Here is a 19,847-nt window from a genome sequence, read left to right on the forward strand (position 1 = left end):
ACCACATCACCTGACCCTCAGTAAACTTGAACTTCTTCCCACTGCAAGCCTGTATCATCTTCATATCCTGCTGCATCAGCTCCACGCCTGTTACCTTGTAGTCCTCAAGCTACGTCACTGAGAAACTCAGCATCACTGGAAATAAGGACATGTGCAGACTTGAAATCTGCTGGTGCAGGAAGGAAATAACTAGAAGATAGTCCTTCCCTGTCTACACCCCAAGACTCTGGATCCTCCTCCCCATCAACATCCGACTGATCCCCTACCTTCTACAGTTCAGGAAGGAGCCCAAGACCCTCCTCTTCAACGAATGGCTCCTCTCTAACACCAAGGTCCACACAACCTCCACCCTGCCCTTTCTATCTGTGACTGGGTGATCCGATCTCGACGTTTCCTCCCCTGGTTATTTGTAGATCCATTGCTGACAATTTCTGTTGTTAGATCCCTAAGCCCTTCTTTTCTGCTCCCTAACCTTGTTTTCCACCCTGTGATTGGTAAGGGGGTGGGAAGGGGTTTGGGGGTACGGGCAGTATCAAAGGAGAAGAGGGGGAATGGGGGGAATGTGGGGGTCCCCCCTAAATAAAAACAAAAATAAATGTGATGAAAGAATTAAAAGTAATTAATTTGTGGTAAAGTACCACAAAGTAATTACTGTTGGCAAACAAACATGGAACCGATAAATATATTTAAGCAAATAGGGTAGCCATATTGAGTTAGCTTAGCTGTATCCTTCTCCATTTACATTTGTGGTCTCTTTCAGTTTACAAAGTCAGTATTCTTCTGAAAGTTTGCAAGTTCGTGTTGAGTGTCTTTCTCCTGTCAATTGCTGGAAGTCCAGGCAGTTCCTATCAATGGCAATGCTCTAAACATCCAGCACCTCTATTTCTGCATCAGTTCCTAGTATCATTAGAAGGATACTCCCTTCTTGGTCCTTACAAGTTAGTTTGGATGGTTCTCTGACAAACAGGATATGTGCAGAGGCTGGTACCCACATTATTGTATTAGGGCATTTAAGAATATCCCAATTCCAGAACTTGCTTGTGATCATTACTCAGCAGTCCAGAGTGTCTCACTGTGCAAAACATACTCTGTTTGGATAGAGTGGAGTTTAACTGATGGGATTGGGACTGAGGAAATATTGTATCAGAACCTCAGAGAGATAAGGTGGGGAGAGGATGACGAGTCAGAGGAAGTGGCTATGAAGATGGGCTGGAGACTTCAAAAGAGACATCCTTTGTTCATCAATGAGTGCTAATTTATTAGTGCCCACATGGATGAAGCTGTTTCAACCATTCATCACTGGGAGAAGTATGCTCTGCCAGTATCATCCCCAGTTAATTTGACTACTCAGGATAGAATGATAAGTAATGGCAGAGCGACACAAGTGGTTAGGAAGCAGGAAACAAAACTAACCAGCAAGGTCTTCATTGGTCTCGGGAGGATAGCTCAGGGGCAACACGCTCGTCTTGGAAGCAAGATAACACGGAGCAACACAGGTTCGATCCCCGGGTCCATGCTTAGAAACCTTTGGGTAATAAGCGTCCGCGCTTAGAAACCTCTGGGTATTAAGCGTCCACATTTAGAAACCTCTGGGTATTAAGCGTCCACGCTTAGAAACCTCTGGGTATTAAGCGTCCACACTTAGAAACCTCTGGGTATTAAGCGTCTGTGCTTAGAAACCTCTGGGTATCAAGCACGTTATAAATAACCAATTACAATAGGCCTCATTCATGAAGTATAGCACTGGCGTGTATCCCTAGATGTTCTCATACTAATGCCACGGGTGACAATATGAGATGGATAAGCTCAGACTTCCGAAGGTCTACCACTGCCCCAGAAAGCAAGCACCAAACATTCTCAGAGAGGCGTTGAAAAAGGAGTCGTAGGAGGTAATGTAGAAAGGGCTGTTGTTTATCCAAGGAAGACCCATTCGGAAGAAGAAGGAATATTGCATGCCTGAGGTTCAATTGGCAGCAGGGGAAATTAGATGCGAGCGCATTGATACAATTTGCCTCTTGCAGTTTAAAAATCCTGCTAGGACCCTTCTTCAGGAGTTATGACATTTATAAGGAGTTTATGTCTCAAGAAGATTAATGAGATGTCCCAAAGTGTTGATAGATTTTTCGTCTGTTCTGACACTGTGTCTGATTCATAAGACCTTTTACAAATGGCGGCTTCTTTTACAAATTTACGTGCAAATTCTATCCTTATGATACTCCCTTCCGCCTTAAAGTGGAACGCTCACTGGGACAGAGGGAGTTCTGTGGCTATGCTCCCAATCAGGAACTAAGCATCTCACAAACATGTGTGCCTTTTTACCTTTTGGTATGGTTATTTAGACATTTTGATTCATGTTTTGTTATTAACATCGTGACAATTTCACTCAACCCGTTTGCCTTAAACTGTGTCCATCCTTTACACCCATTAGAGTGAACACAATTTAGTCCTTTGTTGAAGTCTTCAGAAGACTGAGTGGGCCCAGTAACAGCAGGTAACCCACCACAACACCATATCAAATGGGAGAATAGGCCCTGTCTGACTCTTGAGATGTTGAAGAACCCAATATAGTAGCACAGTGTCAAGTATTACACCTGGGCAACAACAAATGATATCACATTCGTTTGAGACTCAACAAAGGGAAAGAAATCATGATGTGAGTATTATTGGGGCGAATTAGGGCACACCCCAAACTAGAACTGCGAGTGGGGAAGGATAAGGGGGCTCTGTTGATGGACAAAGACTCCAAGAAATAGCAAAATGGACCCTGCAATGAAGAGTTATATATGAGGTGGAGAAGGCCTTCCCTTGGGTAAAGTGACCATCTCCAGATCTTTTCAAAGAAAGTACCCACGCAATAAATGGTAGCATTGTTGTACCGGATAGCAGCATCTGGCTTTTATAATAGTTTGAATGACATGAGGGAAAAGGGCCTGCCCTGATGGGCCGTCTAATAGTGCAGGTCATACTAATTTCATAATTCTGCTCTGGGTTGAGAAGAAGATGCAGGAACATAGGTTACCCCAGGCAGATGCCAAGGAAAGTTCAATGAGGCAGCATGAAGATAGGAGGTGTTGCCGCCTGGGGTATGTTATGATAGGTTATTTATAACGTGCTTAATACCCAGAGGTTTCTAAGCGTGGACCCGGGAATCGAACCTGTGTTGCTCCGTGTCTTCTTGCTTCCAAGGCAAGCGCGTTACCGCTGAGCTATCCTCCCGAGAGAGGAAATGTCATTCTCAGGGGGACAGCATTATCTCAGGATTGAGGCATCTATCTTCACAGGGTTTCTAATTTACAGAAAAAGGTTTCTGGGAAATGCGCTCTGAAGTTAGTTCAATGCATGTGAGAGCAACATGATACCAGGCCAAAGAAGTTCTAAATAGACTTGGGGAGGCACATACAAGGTTTGATTTCACCTCTGGGCCCAGTTCTCAGCACATTAGCAGATGGTTCTAGGCACATGAATTGCAGGCACTATTGACGCTTATTAGGGGAAGTTCTGCTATTATCCATTTAGCTTCAAAGGATGGAGAAGGGGTTCAGATCTAAGGCACTGAGAGCCAGTGCAATGAATATCAGCAGGAGTCCATGCAGTGAGAGCGTAGGCGGACCTTAAGAGTAGCAGGCCCTCAGGCAGGGCATGTCGCGGCGGGCCATGAAGATCAACATGATCACAAGCATTGAGTAAGCAAGTTCTCAAAAGCAGTAAAACCCCAGGTCATGATTGCCAGGGCCCTGAAGAGTAGCAGAAGCCCAGGCAGTGAGTGCCAGGGTGGGACCTGAAGATCAGCAACACCCCCGGTTGTCTTTGCCAGTGCAGGATCTGAAGATCAGTTTGGTCCCTGGTGGTAATTATGAGGATAAGCCTTGTCGAGCAGCAGGTTTTTAAGCAGTGAGTGCAAAAGCCCTGAAAATCCACAGGAGCTCAGATACTGAGTTCCTGGGCCCTGAAGATCTACAAGACTCCAGGGCAGTGAGTGCTAGGGAGGGCTTTATAGATAGCTAGAACCCAGGCAGTGAGTGAGGGCCAGGTTGAACCTTGAAGATCGGCAGGACCGTATTCAGTGTCATGACCTTGACAATAACAATGTAGGAATTGGCCTCCAGAAGTACATTCATTCGTGAAGTGAAGGTACTGCTGCATTCAAGCTTTGTAGAAAGGAAAAAGCACAGAGCGGATGCCAGTGCACGGCAACCATCAATGCCAGTGTACCCCAACCACTTGAAAATCAAAAAATACCAGTGGAAATGACTTGCCATTTGAGCTGAAAACATGTAATTATGGCTGAAGTTATGTTTAAGACCATACAGTGGACTCGAGAGTGTCACAAGAGGTATGCTTCATCAACACATATAACCACTATTTTCTCTCCAGGATCTCCCTAGTTTGTGGCTGATGCACTTCTTGTAATTCAAAAAGCAGAATCATTCTTGTACATAAAAGCACTGTCCACAACAAACAAGTGCCTTGCTCTAAAGCACGTAAGTGCTTAGGGTCACGTCATCGCTAGAGCATTTCTGAACTAGAGTTTGGAACCCTCCGCCGGGGAACAGAGCAGCCATGAGTGCTGGGATCAAGCCTCACCACTGTTGCTCTCCTATAAAGTATTTAGTTTTTTTAAAATTAAGTTCAGCCATTTAACGATATCAAAGAATGGCTCTATTACAGGAAAGTGTTGTGTGTAAAGTGCCATTTTTCTGGTACAGCTACTCACTATTCTGTACTAAGTGCACTTAAAGCAAGATGTGCAGATATTCAGCACGGCGGCCGTAGTTCAGGGGAATAGCGTCACGCCGTAGAAGGTCTACAAGCTCAATCCCTGCTAGGTTACCAGTGATTATAGGGGAACAGTCACTGGAACCCCTCTACCTGTAAACTATATGGACCCCCCACCCCCTTATTCTGTACATCTCTTTGACTAAGTTCAGCATTATGCAGTAAACACGCGCTGCATGTATATTCTCCTTATGTGTTGGGGTGCTGATTGGAAAGGTTCTTTTTCATTTCTTGCTATGACTATGGGCTCGTCCAGGTGCTGCTCTTCTCCCCCTTCCCCATTCCTCCATACTCCTTCACCCCGCTGAGGTGACTCAAGTGCGGCAAGCTGCTGTCAACTGGCCCCCTCCCCCACCTGCGAATGGTAACAAGGCGGTCTGAGGGCTTGGATATTTGCGGCCACTTGTCCACGTCATGGGCTTTCATTTTCCATTATTTGCATTCTGGGGGTTGTAGTATTCAATAAAACACCCTGGACGGAAGGCAAACAGACAGGGCGCTGCCATCTACAATACAGGGTCTGTCTTCAAAAACAGCAGCACCACAAGTCTGCTCACCCTAGTTGCCAGGTAGATGGCATACACAAGACGAATGTTGCAAGGAGTGTTTAACAATGCAGTCACCAGTATAGGTATTTGGACAGTGCTGATCCCCTTCCTATATACGCACTGTTGGGTGCCCCCTTTTATTGCCTTGGTGTCATTGGCCATGCATTTCAAGTGGTTGCCCCCTTTTATTGCATTGGTGTCTCAGGCCATGCATTTCAAGTGTAAAGGTTGGCAGCAGGGCCTTAACTTTACAGGTTGCTAATGGAAGGTCTTGAGTGCTGGGTTTGAGCCTTTTTTGTTTCAATGTTATTTCCTGGTTCAGCTAATGCAGTATTTTAGATTCCAAACACTTAGCAGTGCAGTCCAGTACTGTTGCTGAAATGCAAAGGACAGTAGCTTGCTTTCTATTTGACTTCACATTGCTGAGTCTACAGGTGTGTTCAACAGGGCAGTGACCCACACTTGACAGCTGGTGTGACATTTCCATCCGCAGTCAATCATTTGACATTTTAGGCATGGCTAAAGACCCTTGCATGGGCTTGTGATTTGCAAAGAGCGTCACACCAGTAAATGAGTTCAGATGTAGAGCTAGTCGACTTTTAGGTATAGTCACAATGGGATTAAATAGGTAAATAAATACATTTGTATCAGGTTGCTCCCCAAGATTCAGGGTACTGTTTTGATGCTAAAAGCACATTGTGGAGCTCAAGTTGCTTCAGTTTGTAATTTGACGGCAGGGCCCCACCGCCAACGTTTTCTCATTTGCGTAGCAGAGTGCAAATGTGCAGGGCAAAAGGGGGGCATACACGTGTGCCCTTTTGCCCTACACTTTTGCACTGCGTGGTGCAATGATGCGTGAATGGTAAGCAGTGTTCACAATTGAAATTAAACCCTACCCAACATAAAGCATTAATTGAGAGCGCGTCTTGTCGTGCTTGCATAGCAGGGGGTTCTCCCAATTACAATTAAAGCCTGTCCGACATGCTTCGTTGGCGGACAGGTTTTCATTCTAATTGTGAATACTGCCTACCATGCGCGGATGCTAAGCAGTGATCACAATTACAAATAAACCCTGCATGACATGCGTACCCCATACGGATCTCCAGCATTTGCGCCAGCATGTAAATCCATGCTGGCGCACGATTGTGCATTTGCATGGTGGAGCAGAAGAAAGGCGGAAGTTGTGCTCCACCCCTCTTCTGCGCCAAATAAAATAATGAAAATGGGGGGCCTTCCATTGATGTTACGTCCCCATTGAAAATTAGCTCCTGTGTATCACGTGAGATTACACATATGCATGACAAGTACTTTATGCAGAGAGTTGGTGCTGTATATGCTGTATAATCATTATCTAGTTTTCCGAAGGTGAAAACTACATTCTACTCATTGGAAACAAAGAGGAGGAGATAGAAGTGTTGTATTGCGACCAAATAAGCTCTGCACTCTGGACTTCATTAGAGAAAGTTGATCCCTGATCACAGCTTTAGAAAGTGAACCTCATCCAAAACGTAAAGACTTGACATACTAGACAGACTTGCTGCTCTGAAACGTGGCCTTTTGCATGCAAAGATTTGACCGCATCACATGCAAGGCCTGATTAATGTTATTACTGCCACACTTCTATGCGAGAGACGGGCCTCTTCTCAGAAGTCTGAATCTTCCAGAGCCTGACATAAGGGATTTGCACTTGTGCCTCCATATTTAAATGTGATTGCCAAAAATTGTCTTGAAAGTGATATCCAGCCTTCATCATAAAAAGCTGGTCTCTCAACCAACACTGATCGCAAAGATCAGTGCCAACATCCCCCATGGATTGTGAACTTATAAGTAAGGTGTACTGAACGAAGTGGAACAAACAGTAATGTCATCAGTTTTCAGCCAGGAATCCACATTTGTGCTATTACGGTGGCATTCTAATAACTAATACATTAATGGATAGGCATGGCAGGCTGAAGGGGCGTGGTGGCCCATTTTAAAATGATGTTTGGGGGCCTTCTTAGCCACAGCTGGGAAAACATGTCTGTGGTGCGTAGATCATACAGTAATGTTATCAGTTTGTGACCAGGAATCCACATTTGTGCTATTACGGTGGCATTCTAATAACTAATACATTAATGGACAGGTATGGCAGGCTGAAGGGGCCTAGTGGCCTGTGGTGGCACATTTTAAAATGATGTTTGGGGGCCTCCTTACCCACAGCTGGGAAAACATGTCTGTGGTGCGTAGATCATACAGTAATGTTATCAGTTTGCGACCAGGAATCCACATTTGTGCTATTACGGTGGCATTCTAATAACTAATACATTAATGGACAGGCATGGCAGGCTGAAGGGGACTGGTGGCCTGTCGTGGCACATTCATAAATGATGTTTGGGGGCCTTCTTAGCCGCAGCTGGGAAAACATGCCTGTGGTGCGTAGATCATAATGGAGATGTTTCCTAATGGAGACAGGAATGGCTGATTTTGCTGGATTCATCAGCGAGGCTACATAACATGGGCCCCTCCTTGAACTTCATTATTCCCCAAGCATATTCCCTGCCCAGCAGCACAGAGCTGAAGGTAGGGTAAGACATATGACTGAGATAAGTTAAGACCTTCTAACGCGGGCTGTCTTTGGCCTAGAAGGACACGTTACCTTGTGAACACAGATGTGTCTTTATGGAATAAGTGCCTACCATAAACCTACGTGTATAGCTGCATTCTGTCGTAAAATCCTAGGTAAAGCAATGAAGGGATGGGTTGAGTAGCTTTAGATTTTCACGGAACAGGCTTGTTGATCTCTTCACAGTGGGATAAAGATAGGCAGCCAGCAGGAAGCTGAAACCCTAAAGGACCACTAACAAGCTGTTACTCTTCCTTTGCCAGAGTCACAGGTGGGAGGGGGTGCATATCAATTGAAGATGTGGAAAGGCTCCGACCTGGGCTTGTGGATAGGAACAGAATGCACCAGGATAGCGCCTACTGAGACCGCGCCCATGAGAATTCAGCAACCTTGCAATCAACGCTGACATCTTGCAGGACTTACATTCTCCGATGCACAGGTGGCGGTTGTTGAGTTGCGGCATCTGATTTCTGGAACCAGAAACAAAAAGACATGTCATTTACAGGAGAAACAGCAGCCTGTGATGACTGAACACCTTTTCATATCACAGGGCGAGGTCACTCGGGCAGCAGAAGAAATGACACTGGACTGACCTACGACACACACCTTTGCATCTCTTTTAAAGGACGGCCTCTCCCCAACAAGGGGGAGAATATTGGTTTCATCTGCTGCTGTTATCATACTCACAGGGTGTTACTTTTAGAGGTGTAGTCTCTCTTGAGAGTCTAGTCTCACGCAATGCGTCAGTCTAAGTATAGTTCTACCGCACATACCAGCCACGCCATGTGACAGAGTAAACCTCCAAACCAGTTAGTTCGATTGGTGGTGTACTTAGCTCCCAACGTTTCCTAAAGTCCTCTTAAAATTCAGTTTACTGACACCCTCTGTGGAATACATCTCGCTATGTTGTGTGTCTTTCAGTAAGAACAAGCATGTGTCCCTTAACTTAATAATAATAAAGACTGCTATGCAAAACCTACTATTTAATTAATTTAATTTTAATTTAATTTAATTAATTTAATTTATTGTGATTTAGTTCAAATTTGAACTTTACACAAAATTACAAATGCATAAAACTTGATACAAATACATAGAACTTGATACAACGTTAAGTACAAATCTGTAAAAGTTATATAAAAGTCATCTAAGATTTTAAAAATCAAGTTGTGCGTAGAAAACAGATACAGTACAGTACAATGGTAATACTACAATGCAATACAGAAATTGGGTGCAATGGAAGGATGGGTAATATGTGTAGCCCACTCCGTGTGTGTTATCATGTGCCACTCTGTACACTAAATGTCTTGCGCAAATAGGCACACACAATTTAGTACCAGATATCAACCAAATAATCTAGCCTCAATTTCAGCCTTCTAACAAAGGGACTGATGCCTAAGATTCCTTAGAATCCCCACACGTATCCACTAAAGCAGGCAGCATAGGTAGTAAACTTTTAACTTTGCACCAAACCCTATATAGAGCCAGTTCAGTCCTAATTGAGACTGAATTTAAACAATAATCCCAGAAGGACTCTCCCTTAATAGTCTCATAGTTGTTAACGAGTTTTCCCTATATGCTCATATACAATGGGCCCAAACGGGGACACAAGGTCAGGACATGCCTAGACGTTTCTACACGTTCCTCCTTTTCACAGATACGTGTGAAAAGGTAGGAAAAGGTAGGTAGGATACCCAGCCGTGGCCCAATGACCGCTAATACCTGTAACTGGTTCGTCCGAAGCCTTAACATAAATTGGCGTACCTCCGGATTTGGGCACAGTAACAAGTATTGTTGAGGCTTTCTGTATCTGTGAACTACATGGGTGACAGCTTCGTACCCCTTCAAAGTTGACAAATGCACGTAGTTCTGGGTCCAATCCCATCTATTCATTTTCTGTATGAACGATTTTTTCTGGTGAATAAATGGCAATAATCGCTTCTTATCATAGGACCAGTCAATGTCAACAAAGAGAGATTCGTTTAGCTGTTTGTAGCTATTTTCTTGTGGTGACCTTTCTTTATCGAAGTTAGAGCCGGCCAGGCTTAGCAATTTACAAGGTGAGGAGGAGATAGCTTTCAGGTAGAATACACCTCGGGCTCGCAGTGCCATACCTTTTAAAGATGTTAAGCCCAATTCTAGCCTAAGGTACCGGACAGAACAGGACGGGCCCAAGCCAAAAACTGCTCGCCAGTACTGACCTTCAAGTATATTAAGCCAATTCAAATCCTGTATAGCTAAAGCCTCCAAGCCATACAGAAAAGCGGGGACGAAACACTGTTGATATAATCTAATAATCCCTGCCATGCTAAACCCAGCTGTTCTTTTGGCAAATTTACAGGCCTGCAGTGTAAGGAGTTTTGCCTGCCTCTTTTTTTGCGAGATAATCAGATTATAATTGGGTTGAGTATCAAAATCCAACCCTAAGTATGGATATGATTGGTCAATACTTATGTTCCCTAGGCTGGTCTCGACTCCAAACCGAGAGGGGCCACATTTGGCAATTACCAAAATCTTGGTTTTCCTAAGATTAATGGTGAGTCCCAGCTCCGCTGAGTAGAGAGACAGCTCTTCTAACATGCTCTTTACCCCTGTCAACGTACGATCAAACAGAATTAAATCGTCCGCATACAGCATCCCCACCATAGGGGTATCCCCCAGTTTTGGGGGGCAATTTGTTTTAGCGGCCATCCGGGGTAGCAAATCAGCTATATACAAGTTGTAACACATGGGCGCACCAACACAGCCCTGCTACTATAATAATGACTGCTATGTAAAACCTACTGATGTATGTAACTGCTGACCTCACCTGTCATCAATGAAGTTAGTTACTACTAATGCACCTGTACCTAAGAGACCACCTTGGTCCCCTGTAACCACTTAATCAAAATTTCCTACAAATCTCATGTAACGGCGCCTCGATGCCTCTGGGCTGTAAGTGCGCTATACAAATGCAAATAAATAAATACAAATAAATAAATAAACTGGCAGATAGAGGTTTGGGAGAAACTCTGCATTTCTATCCCACTTTCATTCCTGTCGAAAACAAGCAAACCGGATGCCCTGATGGCACCTCCTAGAAGAAAAAACAGATAACATTCCAGACAGGGTGGGCACACTGCTCCTCTTAACAAATATCCTCCCTCAAAGTTAGGTTATAACTTATATTTAAGTTTAGGAGTGTTTGCCACTTCTGAATAACTTGTAACTTTATACCTTTCAAAATGATTTTTTAATGCCTTTTTTTTAAACAGTCAAATATTTCTGTAAACTTTACAAAAGATGTTTAGCAACAAACAATGCAGCCATAACTGCATTGAAAACTCCTAAGCAACTTTGATAGCTTAAAATGTTGTGCTGCCAATGTTTTCTGAAGTTAAAACCTGCTCCCAAACCATGACAACATTTTGAAAATCACTTAAATACATGTTCTTACTTGTAAATTAATACTTCCAGCTTATTAAAATTCTAAAGGAGAGTTCGAATTTTTAAAATTAATAAAATATAAATTATATATGTAGGTTTTTGGTGAACTTTGAATGTCTTTGCTCGCATTACAGTTAACTGGGAAAAATTAACATTTCTGTGTGATTTATGTTTTCCCAACAGAAAAAGAATTGAGGATGGTTTTGGGAAGTCATATTCTGTCATCTTCCGTCCCAAGGCCCAATGTCACTACATTCTTGACTTACAATTTCCCACTCGTTTATATTGGAAATAAAAAACTTTCAATTTCATTTTAAAGATGTAAATAGTTAGAAAAGCTTTAGTTGTCTTCTCCCAGCAAACAATTACGCCATATTAAAAAAAAAGGAAAAAACATGTAACTTGAGTTTTCCACTTATTATGCTTCAACATTTTTGGGGCGGAGAGAGAGCTGAACCTACTCTTGACAAAACATAATTTGATGTAGTGAAAATAGTCAATTTATCTGGCTGCATTGTAATGTCACCCACACTTGGGAAGAAGAAAAGAAAGGACACTGCAAATCAGCAGCTCTAAGGCATTGAGTGACAACAATGAGCAAACATACTCAGGACTTACTTATACACCTGGTGTCCCGTGTCCAGGCTCCAGACCCAGTAGAAGGGACAGTGTTGCCGGCACAAACACATCTGTAGTTTCCAGGAGTGTTCTCACATTTCGCTCCAGGAGAACATAGACTGGGGGTCTTTTTACACTCGTCCATATCTGGGAAGAGAACCAGACCCAGAATGAATGTCAGACAGAGCAGGACCTCATCAACCTCCTCCTACCAGCACACCCTCTGTCCCCTACCTCACAGGCAGGGAGCACTATAGGAGTAGAGAAGACTGGCATCTGCCTTTACAAATGAGTGGTGTGCCTGTCTGGTAAGGATACTGATGATATGGCTCAGATAAGTCTACAAAGGCGTACAAAGTTACACCCCCAGTTTGCAACTCTCTCCACTAGCTCTTGATGGGCCCACAAACACAATGAAAATCTCTATTAAACACTTACCAATTCCCTTAAGGTCCGGAAGAACCATTCCTTGATAGAAATCCCTTCAATGCAGGCCACTTGCTGCCTGCACTCCTCATCTATATCTCACTTAAGGAAGAACAATGGAAACAATTGCGCTCTCCACCTACAGAGAGGCCCCTACTAGGTTTCTCTTCTGCCTTCACCTGGACACACCGGGCACCATTAGCAATTCAGATTGCCCCTAAACGACCTGGATCTCCACTCAGTTATTCTAGAATCCATGGCCTACCCACTACGTCGTCATTAACCAGCGCCCTTAGACAGTCTGGTGGTATGCTGGCTCCACAATCAATTCCATATCACATAGCATCATTCTCACCTAGGTTCAGCCCTATAGTTAAGTGTTAAATCAGCTACACCTACTCCCTGAAAACAGGTACATTCTCCCAACCAAAATATAGGGAGTCAAAACACTTCCAACAAAACATCTGACATCCAGCCACACTGCTCCACGGATATGTTTGAACCATCATGTACCATCAGAGCAGGGCCACAGGATGGATCTTTTTTACTACTGCATTATCTAAAGAGTAATTTTGAGGTAAAAATACTCCCTTTAATTTTCAATTCACTTAATTTAAGCGTCTAAAAATATACCTCCATTGAGAATGGGAATTACTTTTTTTATTGACTTAAAACATTTACATTTTTCTTCCAGCTTTAAGAACTAGTTGGCAGAATACTTAAACTTTAAAAATTCTATGTGGAATCCTACATCCAGGCGCTGTTTCTACAAGTACCCACTCTCAAGCCCCGGGGAAGAGACGCTCGTGAAGGGGACATGCACTGAAGGGGGTTTTAGGTCAAGGCTTTGCAGCATTTGAAGTTCTTCAGTTGTGCCTGAACTAAAGGGCGCAAGGACAAATAGTTTGGAATGTTGAAAAAAAGGGCAAGAACCTTCCTACCTAGGGACCTGTTAAGGAGAATTTCCTAATCAACCCAGGGGCTGTAGTTTGGGAGGTAATCCTATTATGCAGAACAGACATTGAAGATAACTTCTGCGGGATCGGGGACAACAGGACACCTCCAGGGCACGAAGAAGATGGTTTACAACGGGAATCACCATGATCAGGCGGCAGCGACAGATTACCTTCCATGGGTGAATACACGAGCTGGCTCTGCACGGTTTCCGTTGGTATTAGAAGGATGAAAAAGAAGGAGCAGCTAACTTGGAGCAGAAAGGGAAGATCTTGCAAGTTCCAAGGATGCTCTGATAACAGTGATGGCTACAGTGAGGTAGCCCAGGAGAGAGCTGGCCAGCCCATCGGTTGGCCCAGGTACACATCCGATGGCTCAGAAGGCATGGATTCCCAAGCAGGGGGTTGAGACTGGTTGCTCCCACCGATTCAGGGGTCAAAGCACCAAAGAGGGTCTTCTGGAGATCAAGAAGAGGAGCAGGGCTTCACCAGGACTTCACTGGAGATGATTCTGGTAAGCTTTGGGTCATCAATAGCTGCACTTCTTCATAGAGGTCTTGACTTCAATACTGATCTATCAAATGACTGCAGGAGTCCTCCTTCTATCCAAGATGTGGACTGGAAGCTTGCCCACGTCCACGAATGGTAACAATCTGCACAATTCAAACTGGTAGTGGCTATCCAGTCATGGACAGCTACTGGCCACAGCATTTGCCCATTAACAGACATCCCGGCACCTGGGTGTGGATGGGACCAGAGAGTCCCATCATCCACATATGGCCACACACACACACACAGACTGCAGGTTTCCATGAGAAAGGCTATTTCACATATGGACTTACGGACCCTGGGAAGCCAGGGTCAGCGTTAGGCAGGCAGAAGGAGAACCACCCAGGGAGAGGGATGAGCCAATCGCAAATCCCTCAGCATAACTGTAATTCATCCCAGAGGTGGAGGCCGGCAGACACTCCTCACCTCATCTACCACACCCGATTCCCATTCCACCAGAGGGAAGCTGGCAGAAGGGGCCAAAGCCTCAGGAGGTCAGTTACTAGGTGTTGGAGGAATGAGAAAGAGCTCATTCAGTGCCGGTTGGGGGAGAGGGAGAGAAGATCCTGGAAAAGGAGCTAGAGACAGGTGGCTGGACCTGAACAAATGGAGCCTGGAGTGTACAGGAGACAGGTGGCTGGAGAACAGAGTCAGAAAGCTGGAGTAAGAAGGAGACAGGAGGCTGCAGGGAGGGCCCTGCAGTCTTGGTAAAGACTAACCCTAAAGGTGGGGTATCAAGAGACCCCATTGGCTAGGAAGAGTAAGATCTAGATGGTTGATTAGGAGGATATTGACCCAGAGGGCCAGGAGGAGAAGGCCCTAGTAGAAGGTAGGGAAGAAGTTGCCAAAGATGTGAAGATTGTTAGAGAGAAAGCTGAAAGGTATTTGGAAAACCTGAATTGCTGTAAGGTTGATGCCCAAAGGGCTGGAGGAGATGCCCAAAATAGGGAGGGGGAAGAAGAAGAAGAAGAAGACGAGACGGACCGTATGGAACTGGAAACCGAATTACTCTAAAGGAGGTGCCCAAAGGGGTGAAGAAGAAGAGAGGGATAGTAGGTAACTGGAGACTCAGAATGATTCCAAGGGAGGCGGCCTAAAGGGTGAAGAAGGAAAGAGGATAGCAGGGAATTGGAAATCCCAGATTGTTCTAGGGGAGGTGCCCAAAGTGGTGAAGGAGGTGCCCAAAGAGGTCAAGAAGGCGGGTTGGCGAAAAGACAGCTGTTGCGAGAAAATAGTGATGAGATGTGTCTAAGGGAAGACCAAGAGATAGAGGAATGTAAAGCAGCATTGGTAGATGGAGTGTTGAAAGAGTGGAGGAGTGGAGAAACATAAGAATTTAAAAGAGGAGGTGACAGAGAGAAGTGGGGGTCAAACATTCTGTAACCTCAAGGGGGCATTAGAAAGAACTGAAGTGGTGAAGTCAATGACCAAGAAAGGACTAGGGATTGGGGTATTACAGAGAGACTTGGAGTGAAATTATGTTGAAAAGAAGCTAGCAGAGCAAGAGGGGGAAGCCTAGGAAGAGGGGTAACCAGGTGAGAAGCTTTGCGGGAACAAGGCTTCTTGAGTCAAGACACAGAGGAGGAGAGAGAGAGATTGGAGTAGGTGGCTGGAGGAGCGGAACCCTGAGAGAGAGAGGCAATGAGGGTCCTAGTGAAAGCCCCTCCCAATGCTAGAACAGACTCCTATCATCCTATGGGTCCAACCCAGCTTGGAAGGGCTCCCCACTCAGAGCACCACTTGCAGAATCCACCCCAGGCTCCAAGAATGGTGCTAACAGCCTGGAATGTGACCTAAGGAGAAAAGAACCTAAGAACTGCGGCCAACAGGGGGCCGAGATCCTTACATCCCGGACTGAAGCCTTAGGACAAGAGACCCCCTTACAGGGTGCACAACATTTATTGTGGAGTTGTCGGGGGACACCTGATACCGGATTTACTGAGCACTGGCATAGCCCTTTGTTGTCCAAGTTCAACAATTCATAATTTATATTCACAACATGATAAAAGAAACATATCACTTGTCAATTTAGTTAAGAGAATTTACAGCAAAAAATTAAACTATCATAATTTAAGAGTGTATCTAATATCGTCAATTTAAAATGCTATTTAGTCAAGCAGCTTCATCAACATTTCACAAAGTAATATTTTCAAATATAAACAGATTCATGCATCAAAACCCATTATATTATTTTCATGAGAGTCACTTTCTTTTTAATAAGTTTTTCCCGAGCTCTATCTCACCGGGGAGAAAGACCATCTTGGCGACCTTTAGTTTAATATAGAGACTATGGGGCTCAGTGTCCTCGCTCCGTACTGCTAATTGAATGTGTAAAAAGTCCTGTGTACGACTTGCACTCATTCAATTCAGGGTGCTGCTTGTTTTCAAACACGTGCATGACGCAGAGGAGAGGCGGATCGTACGTTACAATACCAACTCGCCCTCCCTTTCCACCATGCAAATGCGCCCGCATTTCCGCCATCAAGCTGCAGAGTCGTATGGAATCCACATGTATTTTTACACCAGCAAAAAGCAGGCGGATTTCATAAGAATGAATAGTAAACACTGCCTTTTATGGATGCATGGCATGCAGCATTTATTCATTTTGCACAGCAGAGGGCAAAAGGGTAGCATACCAGTGTACACACCACCATTTCACAGTCCCCTTTTGCACTCCACCATGCAAATCAGGAAAATGACACAGCACTGACCAAGTGTGAACGTTAACGGGTCCCCACCATGTGATTAAAGGGAACACGAAAATGAGCCCCTATGTGTTTATTTTGGCCATTCCTGTAAGATATATTAATACAATCCTTTGTTAAGTCGATTTCCTAGTGGGCCCTGCTTATGCGTCCGTCCTCAGACATCCTAGCAGGGCAAACTCAGACCTTCATCCATCTGAACTTGCTGTATTGAGGACCATTAAAATGGCATAGAACAACTATAACTAATGCACACCACTTACAATATGTCATGCAGCTCTAAACAAAATATGTGATGATTATTATCATCATCATCATGCCTTGGGAAGAAGATCCTTCATCCACTGCTGATCACCCAGTCTATGAGCTGATTGCAAATAGCGGTCAGGCAACATCATCCCATACCTAATCCAGCAACAGAGCAAGCTTTCCTCCCTGAACCCTGACCCCTTTCACTATCCTTGGCCATGTCTGTATGTAGCGCGATGAATTAGGCTCAAGCCCTATCCGGATCAAGCCCTATCCGCAGGAGGAGGAAGCAAGCCCTGTCTTTATGAAGTGAGATCAAGAGACGTTTTCGTCTTGAAGCTACTGCCCTTTGAATGCCTTTGCAACATATGTATGTTTTTATTAAGTTTTCAAAAAATGCTCACTTCATCATCAAATGCACAATCCAGAGTTGTGGTCAAAATGTAGCATGGAAGACACTCTAACAAGAGGGAGCCTGTTCATTTACATTGCAAATAAAGAAAAGCATTCCTGGTCGTAGATCTGGCAAGTGGCGCACAGTGGACAAATGTGCAGAACTTTGATGTACATGACTTTTCCTATGTTATTGCAATCTGGAAACATGGTAATTAAGCATTGCAATATTCAACAAACACGTAATATTAACAGATTACCTTGCATTGGTCATGTCAAGCCATTAATTCTGTAGGAAAGTAGTTCAAGGAATGTTCTTAGTCTATACCAGACGAGCAGACCACATCTGTTAGGACTGTGGTGTTTCTCCCATTTGTGTGGACCTGTTGCCCCTTTAAGGAACAGCGTCATGACGCTCCTCTAATAAAAGGGGCTCTGCTGGCACGTAAAAGGCAGTGCAGCAGAGCGCCAGGAAGAGAGTGTGCGTGTGTGTGTCTTCTTTGTGTCTTTGTTGTCTGCATGACCGCAGCCTGTTCCTGCAGGCCCGGCCTGGGTGCCCCCAGGGCTGAGGCTGCTCTGACTGGGGCGACCCCCAGTCCCACGATATCCAGCCCAGTGATCCGGGCCAGGCAGGGAGCCCCCTGCAGAGTCTTGGCTGCGTGCCCGCAGCAACAGTACTGGGTCGGGTGACCTAGCTGCTTCGTGGGGCCCGCCCCGGTGACCGGGGGTGGGCCACCACATTGGCGATGAGGCGGTCTGGGTCCCGCACACTTCGTAGTGTGTGCACCGCCAGATGCCTCTTTGGAAGAGGCAGTAGAAGCAAAGCCACATGGGCATAATCGGTGTTGCCCTGGGCCTGTGCTGCGCCTGGTGCTCTAGGTGGCGGGTGGCCGTAGAACGGTGGAGACAGCAGCTGCGGCGTCGGCTGTGTGGAGGTTCGGCTGCCAAACAAAGGAGTTGGGCAGAGCCTGGGAGGACCTGGGCCTGCAGCAGTGAAGGAGCAGAAGTCTGCAGCTAATCCTCGCACAAACGCCGCGTCATCAAAGAACCCCGGTGAGGGGTCCACAGAGGAGGCGGGCCCATAGTCACATGGGCCCACAGTATACACAAATAAAAAAGGCCCAGACTGTGCAGCGGACTGTAGTGGCCCGGCCCCCCCACTGACTGAACGAAGGACGGGGCATGGCCCAGCAACACAGGGCCGCAGTAAAAAAAAAAAAAACAGAGGTAGCTGGGAGCCAGCAGCAGTGGGCCTGTAACGACCCCAAAACAAGGAAGGGAGGCCATCAAACAATCGGGCACCTCCTGGAGGGTGCTGGAGTGCCCAAGTAGGACAGATAACACGTTGGCTATGACGAAAGAACACTGGGCGTGCAACGGCCCTATCACGGCTGGTTCGTGGAGGGGGCGTTGGCCCATGTACAGCGGGCTAGCAGAATAAAGGAAAAAGAGAAAAACAAAGAGCATTTTCTTTATTGTCTGTCTACAACTAGCGATGGGCAATAAGTAAAGGGTGAATTAAGGACAATAAGCCATTGGTCCACCGCGAGAAGGTGGTGCAGTGCCAAGGTGCCCCAGTGCGCTGGGAACAAGAGGGTAACAAACTCCTCGTGACTTTCTACCTTCACCAGACTCTTCAAGCGTAGCGGCTCCCCAAGGAGTGCTTGTGCACCCTCTGTGACCTGGGCTCAGCAGGGCCTATTAGCCGTTGTCATATCATCACCACCAGCTAGACACCAATAGGGTAATAGCTCCACACAGAGTCCTTGTGCACCCTCAATGACTTCCACAGTGGTCAGCAATCACGAGGCCCATCATCAGTGAGCGCATATTGTGGTACACCCAGCATTCATCATGGCGGATGAGGAGAATGAGGTGGTGTGTCGACCAGGTGGGCAGCTGGCGGCCTTGTATCCCTTGGACGTGGTTGGTGCGCCTGCCAGTTTAGGCCCCCGGTGGACGGCCTGGGTAGAAAACCTGGAACTGTGTTTTGAGGCGGTGGAAGTCAAGGAAAGAGCAAAATGTCCTACCCTCCTGTACTCAGCCAGCCTGGCCATCCAGAGACTGTTCGGGACCCTGCAGCCCTCAGGCCACATATGGCGCCACCATTGCAGCACTGAACGAATACTTCAGACCCATGATCAACATGGACTATGAATGGTTCAGGATGAGGTGCGCGAGGCAGGAGGTAGGGGAGAGCCTTGATGCGTTTCAATGCAGCATTGCATTGTCCTGTATATATGGCTGCAGCTCATCCAAATTGCGGAAACAAATCCTCAGGGACCCAGCGCTAACCCTCAAACAAATATTAGAACTTGGTCACGCCCAAGAGTTGGCGGAGGTGCGTGCCTCCGCATTGGACCTCTCAAGGCAACAGCTCAAGCTGGAAGCCCCCATGCAACGGGTCAAGTTGGAGGAGGTATCGGCCGTCAGCAAGTGGCAAGGAGGTAGGTCAACGAGAAGAGGGGATTGGCCGAGGAGAGACCCAGGTGCCACCATATACCATCAGTGTGGGAGGGACGACCCGCATGCGCGCAGGTGTTCCCGGCCAAAGGGCCCAGGTCTGAGGCTGCCCTGACTGGGGTGACCCCAGTCCCACGGTATC

The 19,847-nt window shown here is 45.8% G+C and overlaps 1 protein-coding gene across 6 annotated transcripts in view; it reads right to left on the reverse strand.

Annotated features, from left to right (window-relative positions):
* ADGRE5 (adhesion G protein-coupled receptor E5) overlaps positions 1-19,847 on the reverse strand; it is a 532,637-nt gene that overhangs the window by 125,609 nt on the left and 387,181 nt on the right. For 4 of the 6 annotated variants that reach the window (XM_069603966.1, XM_069603968.1, XM_069603967.1 and 1 more), the window contains 2 exons: positions 11,968-12,114; positions 8,350-8,396 (listed from right to left, as the gene is read on the reverse strand). In XM_069603966.1, coding sequence (XP_069460067.1) covers positions 8,350-8,396; positions 11,968-12,114 — 194 coding nt within the window. The remainder of the gene's footprint in view (positions 1-8,349; positions 8,397-11,967; positions 12,115-19,847) is intronic. The other 2 variants (XM_069603969.1, XM_069603971.1) reach the window with 1 other exon arrangement.

The sequence above is a fragment of the Ambystoma mexicanum genome, chromosome 3q, assembly GCF_040938575.1.
Source record: "Ambystoma mexicanum isolate Mex_15411 chromosome 3q, UKY_AmexF1_1, whole genome shotgun sequence".
In the NCBI taxonomy this organism is placed as follows: domain Eukaryota; kingdom Metazoa; phylum Chordata; class Amphibia; order Caudata; family Ambystomatidae; genus Ambystoma; species Ambystoma mexicanum.